Raw genomic sequence first — 17,737 nt, 5'->3', positions numbered from 1 at the left:
ATGAGTGACTGAATGAGTGAATGAATGAGTGAATGAATGAAGGAGTGCTTTGATTATTCAAATAATGAAAACCAATCAAGTGATCTCTCATCTGGAAGTCCCGAATGATTCAGTAACACTTACCGGTTGAGATTTTTGTCCAGCTTATGAAGGGAGTTGGATTTCCAGTTGCCTCACATGGTATCAATGCATCAGAATCTGCCAGGACAGTGAAACTGGCTGTGTTTCCACCGATCAGCCTGGGTTTGGAGGGACGGTTTCCAGCCGCAGGGTCCACAGCAATGGCGTTAGATGACGAAAGTTCAGACTTGTTGGAAAAGTCATCCTTGCTATCTTTGTTCTCTATGGTGTTTTCAAGATCCAACTCGGGAGAAGCGGCCCTATGTTTATTTGGCCTCTCTGTGAGGTTTGGCACCGTCTGCCATTTGGTCCCACCAGTTGTTTGTAAGGTGCTTATGACTCTGGTGTGGGCATTCTGCCGAATTGGCAGATCTATCCTGGATGTTGGGGGAAGCGTTTGCGCGCGCCTCGGAGGTGCAGATGTGGTAAACTTGTGCAAGGTGATGCGGAATCTGGGCATACTCCTGGAGGGAAACTTGGTGGTGGTCAATGACTGGGTGGAGGTGGCAGCCACAGTTGTAGACAGCGCACTTGATTCAGTGGATGGTGCAATGGTTGGGGTAGGACTGGCTGCTTTGGTAGCTGGGGGCACCATGGTCATTTTGGGAGGGGGATCTTTCTTCCTGATGGTAAACAGTCTAGTTGCCTTTGTGGTGGTGGATGGTTGAATTATTGTAGTTACGATGCCCCTCGATGTGGTTTTAGAAGTAGCCGAGGTTAGGATTCGTGGATTGGTTGTTGCTAGTGTGCTTGCAGTTGGCTGGCTGGTAAGGCTGTTGCCGGGTAGACGTAGCATCTTAGAAATATACTGACGTGTGAGCGTAGCTGGATTCACCCCAGCTGCACTCAGAGGGTGCTTGTTTGATTGTGCACCATCGGTGGTGATGGAAGTCGCAGCAGTAACATGAGGAGGCGCAGTGGTAGCTGTTATGGCAGTGGGAGGTGATGGGATCCTAGCTTTTGTTATTTGAGTCTTCATACTTTCAGTTGCTGACACAACCAAGCGATTCCGAATCACGGTTTGCCAAGGTAGTCCCCGGTTCCTTGTTCTGTTCATCTTGCCTGGTCTCCTGCGGCGGAATCCCATTCTACGAGTTGCACGAGTTGTCTGGGGAGTGGTTGTTGTGCTGGATACAGTCTCTGTTATGAAGTCAGTGGTAGTGACTGTTGTTGGGGGATCTGTGGTTGAAGGGGGATGGATGGAAGTGGTAGGGAGCTTTGTGGTTGGCTTCATGGTGTAGCTCTTGAGTTTCAGAGTGGAGAATGGGAGCTCTGTTGCTGCCTGTGTAGTTGTCACACTGTGAGGGGTAGGACTTGTTAAAAGGATGGACACTTTGGGAGCAGCAGTTGTGGTCATGGAACTCTGGATGGGTTTACGAAGCCTTCTAAGAACATCCTTCTGGTTACTGACTCCAAAAAGTCTGTTCCAAGGGATTTTCCCACGAACAATCTTGGAAGACCTTGTTGTAGGCTCAGCAGTAGTTACAGTAGTTGTAGAGGGGAAGCCAGCATGAGGTGGTCTTTCTGGCAGTGTCTTGGTAGTATGTGTTGTTCTGGCAATTGAAGTAGTCTCAGGGAGCTGTGTAGTGGTCTTAGAGTCAGGGGTTTGTGCTCTTATATCAGTCCTGATTACCCATTGTGACTCAGGGACACTTACTCTTTGCGTACTCTGCTGATGAGGAATTCTGGAGTGTTCAGTTGAAGTTTCACCAGCACCTGGATCTCCAGATTGCTGGCTTTGCACAACTTTGGTACTTGCTCCATTTGGAATTGGTGCCGGTTGTGGAACTGGAGGTGTTGGTGGGACCTCAGTGACAGAGGGTGTGTGATGTGGGCTGGCAGCTTCTGAATATGCTAGTGTGGGCACTGCTAAACTCTCTCTGGACCAAGCTGGTCTCCTCTGCCCAGGTCTCACAACCTTGTACCTGTGTCTCCGTAAGCCTGGTCTACCGAAGCGACGCCTCGAGGGGATCTTTCCCCGCCAACCAAACGACCGTGGTTTGGAAAATGGAACGCCAGTCGTGGCTTCCCGTATAATGTGAATCTGCTGAGTGAGGATGGTGGACAGAGACGAGGACAGCGGGGATGAGATTTTCTGAGTGGTTTGAAGTAGAATGTGATTCCCATCCTCTTTGGCCATGGTAACTGTGGTAATGTGAGTGTGGTAGTCACGTAGCCTCACAGTCTCACTCTGAGAGGCCATGACAGGGTCAGCCATTTCTGCTGTGTCTCCTATTAATGAGGTATCTTCCATTGGAGTGTCTGTGGGTAATGTAGTGGGTGTCGGAATTGGAATGTAATGGGTGTCCACGATATTATCAGAAGATGCCACCTGCAGTACATTTGCCTCCGTAGATTCATGGGGAGTTGCAGTTGTCTTCTGGGATATGACTCTGATAGGCCCCTTTTTGTAAATGGGCTCTGTTGATTTTGGGAACAGATTGGACTCTGTGTCCGCTTTCAGAATTGGGGGCACTGCAGCCTTTACATCTGCTTCTGTTGTGTGAAGTTGCTTTGTGGGAATTGTCTTTGACTGAGGAACCAGTGCCGTCGGCCTGTCAGTGACAGGAGACAACCAAGTACTGGAAACGGCCATAGGCTGCTTGGTTGTCACCACTATCAACTCTTCTTCTTCCGCATCTCCCAAGTCGTCCCCCGACACCTCTCCCTCTTCAACGGATGATTCAGAAGACAGATCTTTCACGTGAGGTTTAATCGTGATCTTGCGAGTGGCAGTTTTTGTTGAGACGTTCTTCCTAACCTTTTCCAGGTACTCTGCCCAATGCTGGGGGTCTACTCTCTTTCTAGGCTGCATCAGTCTCCTCCGGTTGGGCCACCGCCGCGTCTTTGGGCCACTGCCGTGAATTCTTCTCCTGGATGCTATTGCGACTGCCGTGCTTGCTGTTGGCTGATATGTGGGCAGTGTGCTGGAATGATACGTCTCATCTTTTGACGTATTCTGTGAAGGTAACTGACTGTGTTCCTCTTTCAAATCTTCCAACTCCAGCAAGTCTTCCTCGCTTTCCCCTGACCCAAAGTCTTCCTCTGCAGCGTCGTTACGTTCTGCGTTCTCTTTCTCAGAAGAGCCAGTTACCGTTAACTGTAACGCCAGGAGGTCAGTCCCGTAACGGTTTGCGGCCAGGCACCTGTAATAGCCACTGTCCCTGGCTGTTAGCCATTTTATCTTTAAAGTCCCATTTGGGGTTATCTCCTTCTTCCCCATTGTTTTCTGCAATACTCTATGGTCAGGAAGAACCCAACTGATGGATGCATTTGGGATTCCAGTTGCTTGGCACGGGAGCTGTATTGAGTCGCCGCCGGATTTAGAAATGTAAGGCCCATTTATGTAGCTCTCTGCAACATTGGGATCCAGAATGGTAACCCTGAAGCTTAGCACATCTGCGTCTTGGTAATTGGTTCCCACACAGTGATAGACGCCAGTGTCATACAGGTCAGCTACCTTCAAAAGAAAGTTGCCACTCGCACTGATTGAAATCCGGCTATCCTCGCTACTGTACGGAGCTCGGACTTTGCTGCCATCTGGAAGTATCCATTCAATGATGGGCTTGGGGTCGCCAATGGCATGGCACTCCAGCTCCACTGAGCCGCCCACCACCACAAAGTGTTCCGTCCTCACGCGGTTTGCTTCCTTTATCATCACCCAGCTATTCTTGCTGGGTTTAACTTCCAGGTCTTTCAATCTGACCTGAACATCCACCTGGAACTTGATTTGCAAAGCGTTCAGGGTGGTCCGGGTCCTGTCCATCTGCAGAGTGATTTCCTCTTGCATCAGCCAAGCGGGATCTGCCCTGATCTGCATTTCGATGTTGCTGAGCTGGTGCGGGGCCGTGGCCGGTGACTGTATGTAACGGTAGCTCATGTAAGGTGTCTTGCTCAGCAGTGCGTCCCTCTCCAGTCTCAGAGGCGAGTCGGTGTACAACGCTAAGATGCCCCAGAGCCGTTGGATCTGCTCATAGTCAACGTAGCAGACTAGGAAGGTGGACAGAGAAGTGTTCAACAGCACGTAACCTTCCTTTTGATCCAGGGTCACTCGTGGCGTTCTCAGGGGTCTGTGGACATTGCAGGTTATCTCACCGCCATTTCCAGATTGGTCGCTCATGTTCAAGCTCATTTGACCCAATGGTGCCACAAAGTCCTTGGCACTAACAGCGACGTAGTCCCCCTCTTCTTGCAGGGTGCTGTTCCTGAGTTTTAGAGGGGAATGGATATTTGGAGGCGCGCACGCAAACACAGAGGGGGGCAGCTGTAAAATATCCTTGCCCCTGGAGACACTTGGAGTGGCACACAGGGGGCAAATCTGTCCATTCGGGTAGTTCCGATCTCGTTTGCACTTAATTGCTCCTGGAACAAAAATAACACCAGCAGCATTATTCTGGGAAACTCCGACTTGTGGTTTCAGTTTATAAGCACTATTGAGCCAAGAAAGAGAAATCAATTATCTGTGAAGTGCATCATGTCCTCATACATTTTATTGAGAGCCAACATTTAATTAAATGGGAGGGTGTTGGATTGTGATATATGATAAGAAAGCAAGGTAAATTGTCTTTCTGATTCCTTTTAGTTTCTTCCACAAATTCTTGTCCAATTGACTGTATTTTCTGCCAAGTTGTCATGTTGACATTTACTTAACCTGTTGTTTAACTAGAAGCTCACTTCAAAAGCACACACATCTGCAGCTTTTTACTCAAAGCAACATGGGGGTGAGTATTGCAGTTGCCAAGTTAAATTGCAACTCTTGGATCGATGCACTCGCAAAACTACTTTGCTCTAAATGGGAAATTGGCAGTGTAGTTACATCTTGCAGAAACATGCAAAGACAAGTTTGGGCAATCCAAAATTAAGTGATATTCTCAAGAACAAGACAGAACATTTATCAACTGGAATAAGTTGGGAGGTTTCTTTCAACAAGACATTTATTTATTATTTCCGCGTAAAAAATGTCTTCTGTTTGACAAATGTTAATATATATTTGAAAATACAGTTGGGAAAACAGGTAAGGAACATATTTCACTTAATAAAGGCATCTAGTCACTTGACTTTCACACCCTAATGCGTGAAATGTAAGACAACATAATCTATCTCTGTGTAATATATTAAATGTACTTTATATATGTTTACGGGGAGTTCATGTCATGTCTGGATGCCACATCTGGGTACATGCCGAGGCTTATTTTAAAGTAAAGTTTATTTATTAGTGTCACAAGTAGGCATACGTTAGCACTGCAATGAAGTTACTGTGAAAATCCCTCAGTCGCCACACTCCGGCGCCTGTTCTGGTACACTGAGGGAGAATTTTAGCATGGCCAATCCATCTAACCAGCACATCTTTCGGACTGTGGGAGGAAACCAGAGCACCCGGAGGTAACCCACGCAAACATGGAGTGGTTAGCACTGCTGCCTCACAGCGCCAGGCTTGGGTCACTGTCTGTGCGGAGTTTGCACATTCTCCCCGTGTCTGCATGGGTTTCCTCCGGGTGCTCTGATTTCCTCCCACAGTCCAAAGATGTGTGGGTTAGGTGGTTTAGCCATGATAAATTTGCCCCTGAGTGTCAGGGGGACTAGCTAGGTTAAATGCATGGTGTTATGGGGTAGGGCCTGGGTGGGATTGTGGTCGGTGCGGACTTGATGGGCCAAATGGCCTCATCCTGCACTGTAGGATTCTATGATCTATAACATGCAGACTCCGCAGAGACAGTGACTGAAGCCGGGAATCGAACCTGGGTCCCTGGCGCTGTGAGGCAGCAGTCCACATATCTTCCATATATACTTATGATTATATCTCCATTGCAATCCTTCCAGTGTATCCAAGGGGCAGGGGAGGGACGAGGAGCAGTGGTCACATGATGGTGTTTTGCTCCCATCATGACTGCCTACTGCTCCCCTGTCCCAGGCCAGTTTCCCTCCCAGAGGAACATAGTAATAAGAGTTCATTTGTTAGTCCCTCGAGCCTTTTCGTTATTTAATGTGCTCATGACTGATCTACAACCTAACTTCCCATTTATGCCTCCTATCTCTCGATACCTTTGGCTAACAAAAAACCATCAACCTCAGTTTTAAAATTAGCAATTGGTCGAGAATCCATTGCTGTTTTTTCTACAACATTCTAATTTCTACACTGGATGGAGAAATGTTTATTAATTTCACTCCTGCAGTGTCTGCCCCTCATTGTAAAATGTGTTCCTTAGTCTGAAGCTCCCAACCAGTCGAAATAATTGATCCTATTCTACTCTATTTGCTCAACCTTGATATCCTGAAACCTTGATCAAATCACCTATTAACTCTCTAAATTCCACCTCTTCTTGTAACTCAATGCTGCAAGTCCAGGTATCATTCTGGTAAACTTAAGCTGCACATGCCCCAAGGCCAATATATCATTCATAGAATCATAGAATCCTACAGTGCAGAATGAGGCCATTTGGCCCACCGAGTCTGCACTGAGCAAAATCCCACCCCGACCCTATCCCCATAACCCCATTCACTTACCCAAGCTAGTCCCCCTGACACTAAGGGGCAATTTAGCATGGCCAATCCACCTAACCCGCACATCTTTGGACTGTGGGAGGAAACCGGAGCACCCGGAGGAAACCCATGCAGACAAGGGGAGAACATGCAGACTCCACACGGACAGTGGCCCAAGCAGGGAATCGAACCCGGGTCCCTGGGGCTGTGAGGCAGCAATGCTAACCACTGTGCCACCCTGCTGCCCCAATATCCGTTTGAAGATGTGGTGCCCAGAACTGCTCACAGTATTTCAGGTGTGGTCTAACCAGGATAAAAGCAAAATACTGTGGATGAAGGGTCATCCTGACTCTGAATGTTGACTCTATTCTTTCTCCACAGATGCTGTCAGACCTGCTGAGATTTTCCAGCATTTACTGTTCTTGTTGTGGTCTAACCAGGGCTTTGTCCGACTGAAGCATGGATTCTGCCCTCTTGTGTTTGACTCCTCGAGATACCAAGGCCAGCATTCCATTAGCCCTTATTTTCTGGAGGTATTCATGGTATTTTAAGGTACCTGGGTCCCCAAGTCTCTTCGGACTTCCATTGTTTCTAGTTTTTTAACATTTAGGAAGTACCTATTCTGCTGGTTTTAGATCCAAACTGGATGACATATGTGGGATATTTTGTATGGTTTCCTTCAGTCTATGCAAAAAGACTTCATTTTAAGATATTTCTGCCCATGTAACTAACTATGCTAAAGCTAACTTGGCCACATTTTAAAACTCAGCAGGCATTCTGGGATAAGTTTGGAAAATTGACTGCAGTCTTTGAAAGTACAATGCAAGCAAGGCTTTCATAAGCAAAACAAAGTTTTTCATAAACAAAGCCTTCATGGTCACAACTGCAAATTGTTTATGGAAGTTAGACACTGTTTGTAGCTAATAATTTCATAACATACATAACCGAACAGTTATAATGCTCTCTATAGCTATATGTATTCAGTTCTGTCCAGTGTAGGTTTGGATCGAGTCTGTATCAGGACTAGCTTTTGCTGATCTCTCTCTCTTCTTTCTCTCTCTCTCAAGTAAGCCTTTTTTCGCTTTACAAAGACCCAAAAACAAAGAAAATTACAGCACAGAAGCAGACCCTTCGGCCCTCCAAGCCTACACCGACCATGCTGCCCGACTGAACTAAAACCCCCTACTCTTCCGGGGACCATATCCCTCTATTCCCATCCTATTCATGTATTTGTCAAGACATCCCTTAAAAGTCACTATCATATCTGCTTCCACCCCCGGCAGCGAGTTCCAGGCACCCACCATCCTCTGTGTAAAAAGCTTTCTGTAATGTTAATTTTAAGTTTTATTCAATAAAAGAAATTCAACTTTGTATCAGTGCTGTCTACGTCTATTCTGAGGAATGAATGGACCCTGCAACATATTTACTTACATTGAAATCTATTTGTCACAGTTTTGACTATTCACTTAATTGATCAATATCTCTTTGTCATTCTATGTTTCCATCTACACTGGCACTCATCTTTGTTCATTGGTAGACTTGGATTTGTGGCTTTCTATTTCATCATTATAGCTAGTTCACTGATGAATAGTTGATGCCCGAACATCAATCCTTGTGGGACATCACTCGTCACACTAGTGGTACCATTATAATTCCTGTCCCTACTTTCTATCATCTTCTGCTTGACAGATATCCTAACCAGATTAATAATTTGCCTTCAGTTCCACGTGCTTCAATTTTAGCTAATAGTTATTTCTGACAGACTCCCATATAAATTTAAAAAATCAATTAATTAATGGGACTAAAAACTGATAAATCCCCACAGCCTGATAATGATCCCGGGAATGGCAGGTCTGTCATATGAGAAGAGACTAAGTCAGAATTCCACACATTCATCTCCCTCTGGGTGAAGAAATTTCTCCTCACCTCAGTTCTAAAATGTTTACCCCTTATCCTCAAACAATGACCCTTAGTTCTGGACTCCCCCACAATTGGGAATATTCTTTCTGAATCTACCCTGCCTAACCCTGTTAGAATTTTATAAGTTTCTATGAGACCCCCTTTCACTCTTCTAAACTCCAGTGAATATAATCCTGACCGATTAATTCCTGGGATGGCAGGATTGTCATATGAGGAGAAATTGTGTTGACTAGGCCTGTATTCACTGTAATTCAGAAGAATGGGCAGGGGATCTAATCAAAATGTATAAAATTCTGACAGGGCTGGAGGCAGACATGTTGTTTTCTCTGGCTGGGAATGTCTAGAACAAGGAGGTCACAGTCTCAGGATAGGTAGGCCATTTAGCACTGAGATGAGGAGAAACTTCTTCACTCAGGGGATGGTGAACCTATGGAATTCTCTACCACAGAAGGCCATGGAGGCCAACTTACTGAATGAATTTAAGAAGAAAATAGATAGATTTCTAGACTCTAAAGGTCAAGGGGTATGGGAAGAGTGCAAGAGGGAGCATGTTGTTGAGATATTGGATCAATCATGATCATTTGAATGGTGGAGCAGTTTGAGGGGCCAAATGGCCCACTCCTATTATCTATGCTTCTATATGCAAACCTGTGACCCTCAATGCATCCCTCCCTTGAGCAACAACTGAAATATGTAACCTGTATCTCCAGATCCTTCCCTTGTCTCCCTCTGAGAGAGCCAATTTAGTTTTAATTGTTTTACTTATCCGCAGAACTCTGTTTGCTGATTTACCCTCTTGTTGCCTTAAGGGCATCGAGTAATTGCAGACTCACAATAATGTATGCAATTCTTACGAACTTTTAAATGCTATCTTTCTTTTGTGTTTTTCAATTCCTGCTTTGCTAATAATGACCCACCATTTTGTGTGTGGCCAACGCAGTGTAGCAGGTCAAGGAATGCATGGGTTTTGAGAATGTTGCATGCATTTCAGCGATCGTAGTTCAAAGTATATCTAAAAGAGAAACGCGCTCATTTCAGGCTGATCTGGAGCTGAAACTGACAAATGCATTCTAATTTTCACACTGCCCTCATCGGCAATCAGAATGCAGAATTATAAAGGCACAGAAATGTTTGTACTAACTCTTCAATTGAGTAACTCACTGCCATTCTGCTGCCTTCTCACCATTATGTGGAGATGCCGGCGTTGGACTGGGGTGAACACAGTAATAGTTTTAACAACACCAGGTTAAAGTCCAACGGGTTTATTTGGTAGCAAACACCATTAGCTTTCGGAGCGCTGCTCCTTCGTCAGATGGAGTGGAAATGGGAGAGCACATTTCCACTCCATCTGATGAAGGAGCAGCGCCCCAAAAGCTAATGGTGTTTGCTACCAAATAAGCCTGTTGGACTTTAACCTGGTGTTGTTAAAACTCTTACTGTTCTCACCATTATCCAGCACATTACTTCCCCTTCAAATAACAATCTCATTCTTTTCTGAATGCTTTATTTGAACCTGCCTCCACCACAATCTCAGGTAGCGCATTCCAGATCTTAACCACTCACTGAGTGGAAGAGATTTTCCTCATATTGTTTTTTTTCTTTTTTTTTTGCAATTACTTAGTAGCTCTGCCTTTGCCTTCTCGATCCTTTCATGCATGGGAACGGTTCCTCCCTATCTGTCCAGATCCCTCATGATTTTCTGTACCTCTATCAAATTTCCTCTCCGTTTTATTTTCTCCAAGGAAAACAATCCTAACTCCTCTGACCTATCTTCATAACTGAGGTTCCTCATCCCTGGAATCATTCTCATGAGCCCTTTCCATACTCTCTCCAATACCCTCTACATCTTGCCTAAGGTGTGGTGCCCAGGACTGGATACAATACTCCAGCTTAGGTCAAACTGGTGTCTTATAAAAGTTCAATATAACCTCCTTGCCTTTCAGCTCTGTGCCTCTATTAACAAAGCCCAGGATACTGAATGCTTTATTAACATAGGAACATAGGAATTAGGAGCAGAAGCAGGCAAATTCAGCCGTTCAAACCTGCTCCGCCATTCAATCAGATCATGGCTGATCTCTCCCTTGTCTCAAATCCACCTCCCCACCTGTTCCCCATATCCCTCATTCCCATTTTTCTTTGGAAATATATCTCTCTCCCTCTTGAAACCATTCAGTGATTCAGACTCCACCGCGCTATGGGGCAGCGAGTTCCACAAATTCACCACCCTCTGCGAGAAGTAGTTCCTCCTCATCTCAGTTTTAAATCTACCGCCTCTCAAACTATACCTGTGATCTCTTGTTCTAGGTTGCCCCATAAGAGGAAACATTTGGTCTACATTTACTTAATCAAACCCTTTTAAAATTTTATATACCTCGATCTCGTCCCCTCTCATCCTTCTAAACTCCAGCGAGTACAAGCCCAAATCATTTAATCTCAACTCATACTTCAACTCCTTCATCTCTGGAATCAATCTGGTGAATCTCCTCTGAACTGCCTCCAACGCCACCACATCCTTCCTCAAATAAGGAGACCAAAACTGGACACAATATTCCAGATGTGGTCTCACCAACATCCTATACATTTGCAAAAAAACCTTCTTTACTTTTATCCTCCAGGCCCTTTGCAATAAATGCCAACATCCCATTTGCCATTTTTATTATGTGCTGCACTTGCATACTGACTTTCAGCGATTCTTGAATAAAGACACCTGGATCCCTCTGTCCGGATGCATTTTGAATCTGCTTTCCATTTGAGTAATAATTACCTGTCTATTTTTCCTGCCAAAATGGATAACCTCACACTTATCCACATTAAATTCTATCTGCCAAATTTTGGCCCATTCTCCTAGCCTATCTATGTCTGTAGAATCTTTGCTTACTCTTCACTGCCTGCCTGTCATCCACAAATGCTGCTATGTTACACTTTGTCGCTGCTTGCAGATCATTTATATAGACCGTAAACAGTTGAGGACCGAGGACTGACCCCGCGGCACCCCGCCAGTTACATTTTGCCAGCCAGAGAAGGACCCACTTATCCCGACTCTCTGCTTTCCGTCAGTCAGCCAATCCTCAATCCAATCAAGTACTCTACCCCCAATTCCCTGCGATCTCACTTCCCAACCTATCCTGCCATCTCAATTACCTATACACATTTTTAGCCAGGTCCCTCTGCTCCTGCACCCTCTTTAGAGTTGTACCCTTTATTTTAAATTGTCTCTCCATGTTCTTCCCACCAAAATAAACCACCTCACATTTCTCTGCACTGAATTTCATCTGCTAGCCATCTGCCCATTCCAGCAACTTGTCTACCTTCTTTTGAAGTTCGACCCTATCCTTTTCACAGTTCTCAAAGCTTCCAAGTTCTGTAAGCAACTGGACTCTGATTAACCTTAAGCTGCAGTTACTCACGGTAATTGAGATTTTGTGGCCTTAAAACGACAGTGCAAATAAACGCAGCTCCACTTCAAGGAAAGGTAATACATTGAAGTAGATATTCGTCTATAACAGTACGTTGCAGTAGGTGGTATTGCATGTGAAGTTAATGCAAATTAATATTCTGGGTTAGACAAAGCACTCAATGCAATATCACATGCTTCGTACTATTAGCCAAGGTGAATTTCCATCCCATTGTGTCCAGCGTGGCACCTGTATTGTGAGTATTATGAACAGATAACATCTGAATGAGCCATTCAGTGGTGATCACCTACTAACTATCGGAAATTGTAACATGGCAGATAAATGACTGTTTTTATATTATTATAGATAAATAAATGACTGACCTGGTAGTCTTTCATTGAGTTCAGATAACCACCTCAAGTTGCAATCACAAAACCATTGGTTTCCATGAAGGTAAATGCTTTCAATTTCTGGGATAGAAGACAGTAGGTCACTGGGAATGGATGTTAGAGCATTATCTGACAGATAAATGTGCTTTATCGAAGACATTTTGAAGATCTGGCTGTGACGGAAAGTAATAAACGTATCTCGGTGTAGTTCCTGAAGCATGTTTCCTTCTAAGTGGAGCAGTTTCAGTGAAGTGAGCCCATAGAATGCTTCAGGATTGATGAATTCAATGCTGTTGTGGTCCATGTGTAAGCGCACTATGCTATGTAGACCATGAAAAGTCTCACGATTCAACGCTTTAACCTTGTTATAGCTCATCTTCAGAACCTTTAGAAAGTCAACAGATAAAAACGATTTTAGCCCATTCCACAGGATCTGCAAACAATTCAGCAACACTGACATACATAACTCTTTAGTTAGCTATTCAAGTTTTAAGCCATGGATAATCCACCCATAATTACATGTCAGTTTCTGCTGTGGGTAATTACTGCATTGAATGGACACTTTCCATCTAATGGAGCAGAGGAATCAATTGCCTGGAGGCCTCGACACATTGAGGTCATGTGTAGAAGGTACGAGTGGCTTGGTGATTGACTGGAGTCAGAAGATGCTGACTGCACTGGCACAATGACCAATCCATAGAACCACAGAACCCCAACAGTGCAGAAGATATGAGTGGCTTGGTGATTGACTGGAACTGCACTGATTCTCTGACAGAGCATCCTACTCAGGCCCTACTATTGTAACCCCATGCATTTACCCCACTAATCTCCCTAACCTACACATTTTGGGACACTGAGGGGCAGTTTTAGCATGGCAATTCACCTAATGTGCATATCATAGAATCACTACAGTTCAGAAGGTGGCCATTTGGCTCATCGCGTCTGTGCTAACTACAATCCCACCCAGGCCCGATCTCCATAACCCCATGCATTTATCCTAGCTAATCCCCCTGACACTATGGGGCAAGTTAGCATGGCCAATCAACCTAATCTGCACATTTTTGGAATGTGGGAGGAAACTGGAGCATCTGGAGGAAATCCACGCAGACACAGGGAGAACGTGCAGACTCCGGACAGACAGTGACCCAAGCCAGGAATTGAACCCGGGTCCCTGGCGCTGTGAGGCAGCAGTGCTAACCACATTGCCACCCATTCTGATTTGGACCTCCATTGTTTTTTTTGTCTTCAACGCCCTATGTAACTACAAGGTTCAAGAAAGTCCACCATTACGGGCTCGGCGCAACTCGGGATGGGCACTGGATGCCAGTTTTACCAGTTGTGCCCACACCCCCAGGAATAAGAAAACCCATCTTTCCAGCTGGTTACCTGCAGAGACTGCAGATCCTGAAATGCTTTGTCCGGTATCTCTTGGATCTTATTGCTGTGAAGCATCAACAGTTCGAGGCTTTTCAGTCCAGCGAAGTTGTCGCTTGTTAACTTCATCAGGTTATTATAACTGCAAGGAAAGGACAGGCCCTTTTTATATAATATCGGAAGCAGATCAATCCAGAGTGAGACAGAAACAAAAGACAAGGTGATGAAACTAACCCCAGATTGATTCGTTCCACTTGATCCTGGATGTTCGCCGGGACGGCGTTGAGGTATCGGAAGGTGCAGTGGACCTCGGTGGGCACGTAGCAGGCACAGGGCTGGGGGCAGGCATGGCACAGCCGCCAGCTGCAGGACAAAGCGGCCAAGCTGACCAGCAGGCTCCAACCCACAGGGGAGCAGGGCTGGCACCCTGGGTTCACTGTCTTCATCTTCTCTCACCACCTCGGCTGGCAGGTCAGCCTTCAGGAATGAACTCCCATACCGCAAATTCCTGGCAAACAGACCAGAGACCGGGGAGAGTCTGCTGGGGGATTTAACCAAAAACAAAGTATTTGTTAGCAATAGCATTCAGAATTAAAGTTTCAATTCAAATGTTTGCATTGCTGCATATGTATAATTATGCATTATAATATGTCAATAAAGCTGTATTATAATGTCTGCATTATAATATTTCTGTGCACATCCGCACAGTTTAAGTAAAATACATGGTGCATGGTAGGGTTTGTGGTCAATGGAATTGTAAAGTAATCCATTGTGTTTGTGCTTTGGGAGATTATAACCCATTGTACATTCCAAAAGGTTTGGATTGTTCCTTCCACTGTTTTTCCCAGTCGGGGTTAAGCTGTCTCGACATTAACTTGACGAAGGTTCAGTGCAGGGCAATCCTTCTTGTCTTCTGGCTTGTCTCCAATTGCACACACACACACACACGTGTCTCAGCCAAGCACATGCACAAGTTCCTCTCTCTCTCACACACACAAACAAACATACACACAAATGCCTCACATATAAATGTACACACATACACACACACACACGTGTCTCTCTCACACACACAGACACACAAGTCCCTCTTTCTCACACACGAGTGCCTCACATACACACTCACAAACACAAATGCCTCACACACATACACAGAAATAACACACACACACAAGTGCCTCACATCTACACAAAAGTACCACACACACACACACACACACAGACATAAGTGTCTCACACACAATAGTTCCTCTCTCTCCTTCTCACACACGTGTCTCACACACACACACACACACAAATGCCTCACACACAAGTGCCTCACATGTACATAAAAGTGCCATACACACACACAGACATAAGTGCCTCACACACACACGTTCCTCTCCTCACACACGTGTCTCACACGCACATTCTTCACAGTGCCAGCTCACACAGCGCTTTCCACAGCCGAGAAGCAGAGCAGTTCTCCCCAATGTCAAGTTGGAGACTAATTAATAGTTTCATTAATGTCTGAATCAACTCCTTCCCCTCCTCAACACAGTGAATAGCCCCAACAGCTTTTATTTGACAACGCAGCCCTTTCCTCCTGCACAGATAGTTCATCCAGGTGCGAAAGAATAGAAACCCCGTCACAAGAAAAAACTTTTACAGTGAAGAGAGCGTCTGACCCGATAAGAGCGGGATTTTGGGCGCAATATTCCCAGAGTTTCCATGCAGACCGTTACATCCAAGTGGGACCTCTGTGCAGCTTCCCAGGAGCTGGTGCAGTTTCTCAGGGTGGGTTATTACAGAGAGTGAACACTGAGTCAAATGTGGGTTGTGAAGGTCACACATTAGGAAGACACAAACTGCAAAGACAAAGCGACCAAAGCCCACTAGAGCCTAACTGTCACCTTCCCTGTGATCCAGTTGATCGATATGGAATCTATCCAGATCAGAACATATGAACTCAGTGTTAACTGCCTGCGATTGGCTTTTTGACAATTACTGAAGGATAAATTAAGAAGCCTGTAAAGTACTTTCTATTTCTCTGAGCGGATTTAAATAGCAGTCACAGTAATTGGAACATCGCTCACGAATAAAACGCCACAGAAAAGAAGCAGTAAAGTGTGCCATGGTTAACTACACTTACAATTGTTCAGGATCCTGTGACTGAGGGGAGAGTCCAGCACCGACTTGTTCAAAGCAGGATTTACAGGGATCCACCTGTTCGTCTCAAAACCCTTTCTCGTGTCAAGAGGAAGCACTCGGTCGGGGTTTGCTTGAGGATTTAGTTTTAGACAATTCTGTTCCAGCGCCGGGTCTCAACAGAGAGCAGTAAGTCCCTCCCACGGTAACAGCACTGAGTCCACAGTATGTGGGATAGAGATGGGAGGGTGAATGCAGAGCTCACAGCAAATCCCACATCCAACTCAAAGCCTTGCTTTAAGTGAGGTCTCTTCCTGACCTGGACCGCTTAACTGAGGCTGTTACACTAACTCTCATCACGTCGAATAACTTTGGGGGAGATTCCAGGGATTGTGTGACTATTCAAAGGTGGCCATAACTCATTTAGGATTTAATATTCCAGGAAAATCTGAACGCCCCCTCCTTCCCCATTCCTTCTGTGCGGTATTTCTAGCCTGAAATGACCCCCTCCCCGGTTGCAGTGTCCCGAATTCAACTACTTCAACATTCATTCATGTTTTTGGTACGGCTGTTAATCTGTACTCCACACACACACATACACACACCCCTTCACACACATTCACGCATATTCTAAACCTTAATAATGCCTCAACGAGCAACTTGAGTTACAAGATTGTGGCTTCAAGCCCCATTGAATACGGAAATATAGGCAGAGGCTTCAGGGTAGTATTGAGGGAGTGCTGCACTGTCAGGGGGTCAGTACTAAGGGAGTGCTGCACTGTCAGAAGGTCAGTACTGAGGAAGTGCTGCACTGTCAGATGGTCAGTACTGAGGGAATGCTGCACTGTCAGAGGGTCAGTATTGAGGGAGTGCTGCACTGTAAGAGGGTCAGTGCTGAGGGAGTGCCGCACTGTCAGAGGGTCAGTGCTGAGGGAGTGCCGCACTGTCAGAGGGTCAGTGCTGAGGGAGTGCCGCATTGTCAGAGGGTCAGTGCTGAGGGAGTACTGCACTGTCAGTGGGTCAGTATTGACGGAGTGCTGCACTATCGGAGGGTCAGTAGTGAGGGAGTGCCGCACTGTCAGAGGGTCAGTACTGAGGGAGTGCCGCACCATCAGATGGTCAGTACTGAGGGAGTGCTGCACTGTAAGAGGGTCAGTGCTGAGGGAGCGCTGCGCTCGTCAGAGGGTCAGAACTGAGGGAATGCCGCACTGTCAGAGGGTCAGTACTGAGGGAATGCTGCACTGTCAGAGGGTCAGTACTGAGGGAGCGCTGCGCTCGTCAGAGGGTCAGTACTGAGGGAATGCTGCACTGTCAGAGGGTCAGTACTGAGGGAGCGCTGCGCTCGTCAGAGGGTCAGTACTGAGGGAGTGCTGCACTGTCAGAGGGTCAGTACTGAGGGAGTGCAGCACTGTCAGAGGGTCAGTACTGAGGGAGTGCAGCACTGTCAGAGGGTCAGTACTGAGGGAGTGCAGCACTGTCAGAGGGTCAGTACTGAGGGAGTGCCGCACTGTCAGAGAGTCAGTACTGAGGGAATGCTGCACTGTCAGAGGGTCAGTACTGAGGGAATGCTGCACTGTCAGAGGGTCAGTGCTGAGGGAATGCTGCACTATCAGAGAGTCAGTGCTGAGGGAGTGCCGCACTGTCAGAGGGTCTGTACTGACTGAGGTCTGCACTGACAGAGGGTCAGTACCGAGCGAGTGCCACACTGTCAGAGGGTCAGTACTGAGGGAGTGCCGCACTGTCAGAGGGTCAGTGCTGAGGGAGTGCCGCACTGTCAGAGGGTCAGTGCTGAGGGAGTGCTGCACTGTCAGAGGGTCAGTGCTCAGGGAGTGCTGCACTGTCAGAGGGTCAGTGCTGAGGGAGTGCCGCACTGTCAGAGGGTCAGTACTGAGGGAGTGCCGCACTGACAGGGGGTCAGTACCGAGCGAGTGC

At 46.2% G+C, this 17,737-nt stretch overlaps 1 protein-coding gene across 1 annotated transcript in view; it reads right to left on the bottom strand.

The window, feature by feature from the left end:
- igsf10 (immunoglobulin superfamily, member 10) overlaps positions 1-15,922 on the bottom strand; it is a 30,513-nt gene extending 14,591 nt beyond the window's left edge. The window contains exons 1-5 of the mRNA XM_078204856.1: positions 15,810-15,922; positions 13,913-14,219; positions 13,691-13,820; positions 12,299-12,689; positions 124-4,482 (exon numbers count right to left, since the gene is read on the bottom strand). Of these exons, the coding sequence (XP_078060982.1) occupies positions 124-4,482; positions 12,299-12,689; positions 13,691-13,820; positions 13,913-14,124 (5,092 nt within the window). The 5' untranslated portion in view covers positions 14,125-14,219; positions 15,810-15,922. The remainder of the gene's footprint in view (positions 1-123; positions 4,483-12,298; positions 12,690-13,690; positions 13,821-13,912; positions 14,220-15,809) is intronic.
- Between the last annotated feature and the right edge of the window lie 1,815 nt (positions 15,923-17,737).

The sequence above is a fragment of the Mustelus asterias genome, chromosome 3 (genome assembly GCF_964213995.1).
Source record: "Mustelus asterias chromosome 3, sMusAst1.hap1.1, whole genome shotgun sequence".
Lineage (NCBI taxonomy): Eukaryota > Metazoa > Chordata > Chondrichthyes > Carcharhiniformes > Triakidae > Mustelus > Mustelus asterias.
This window is presented reverse-complemented; position numbering and strand designations above follow the sequence as displayed.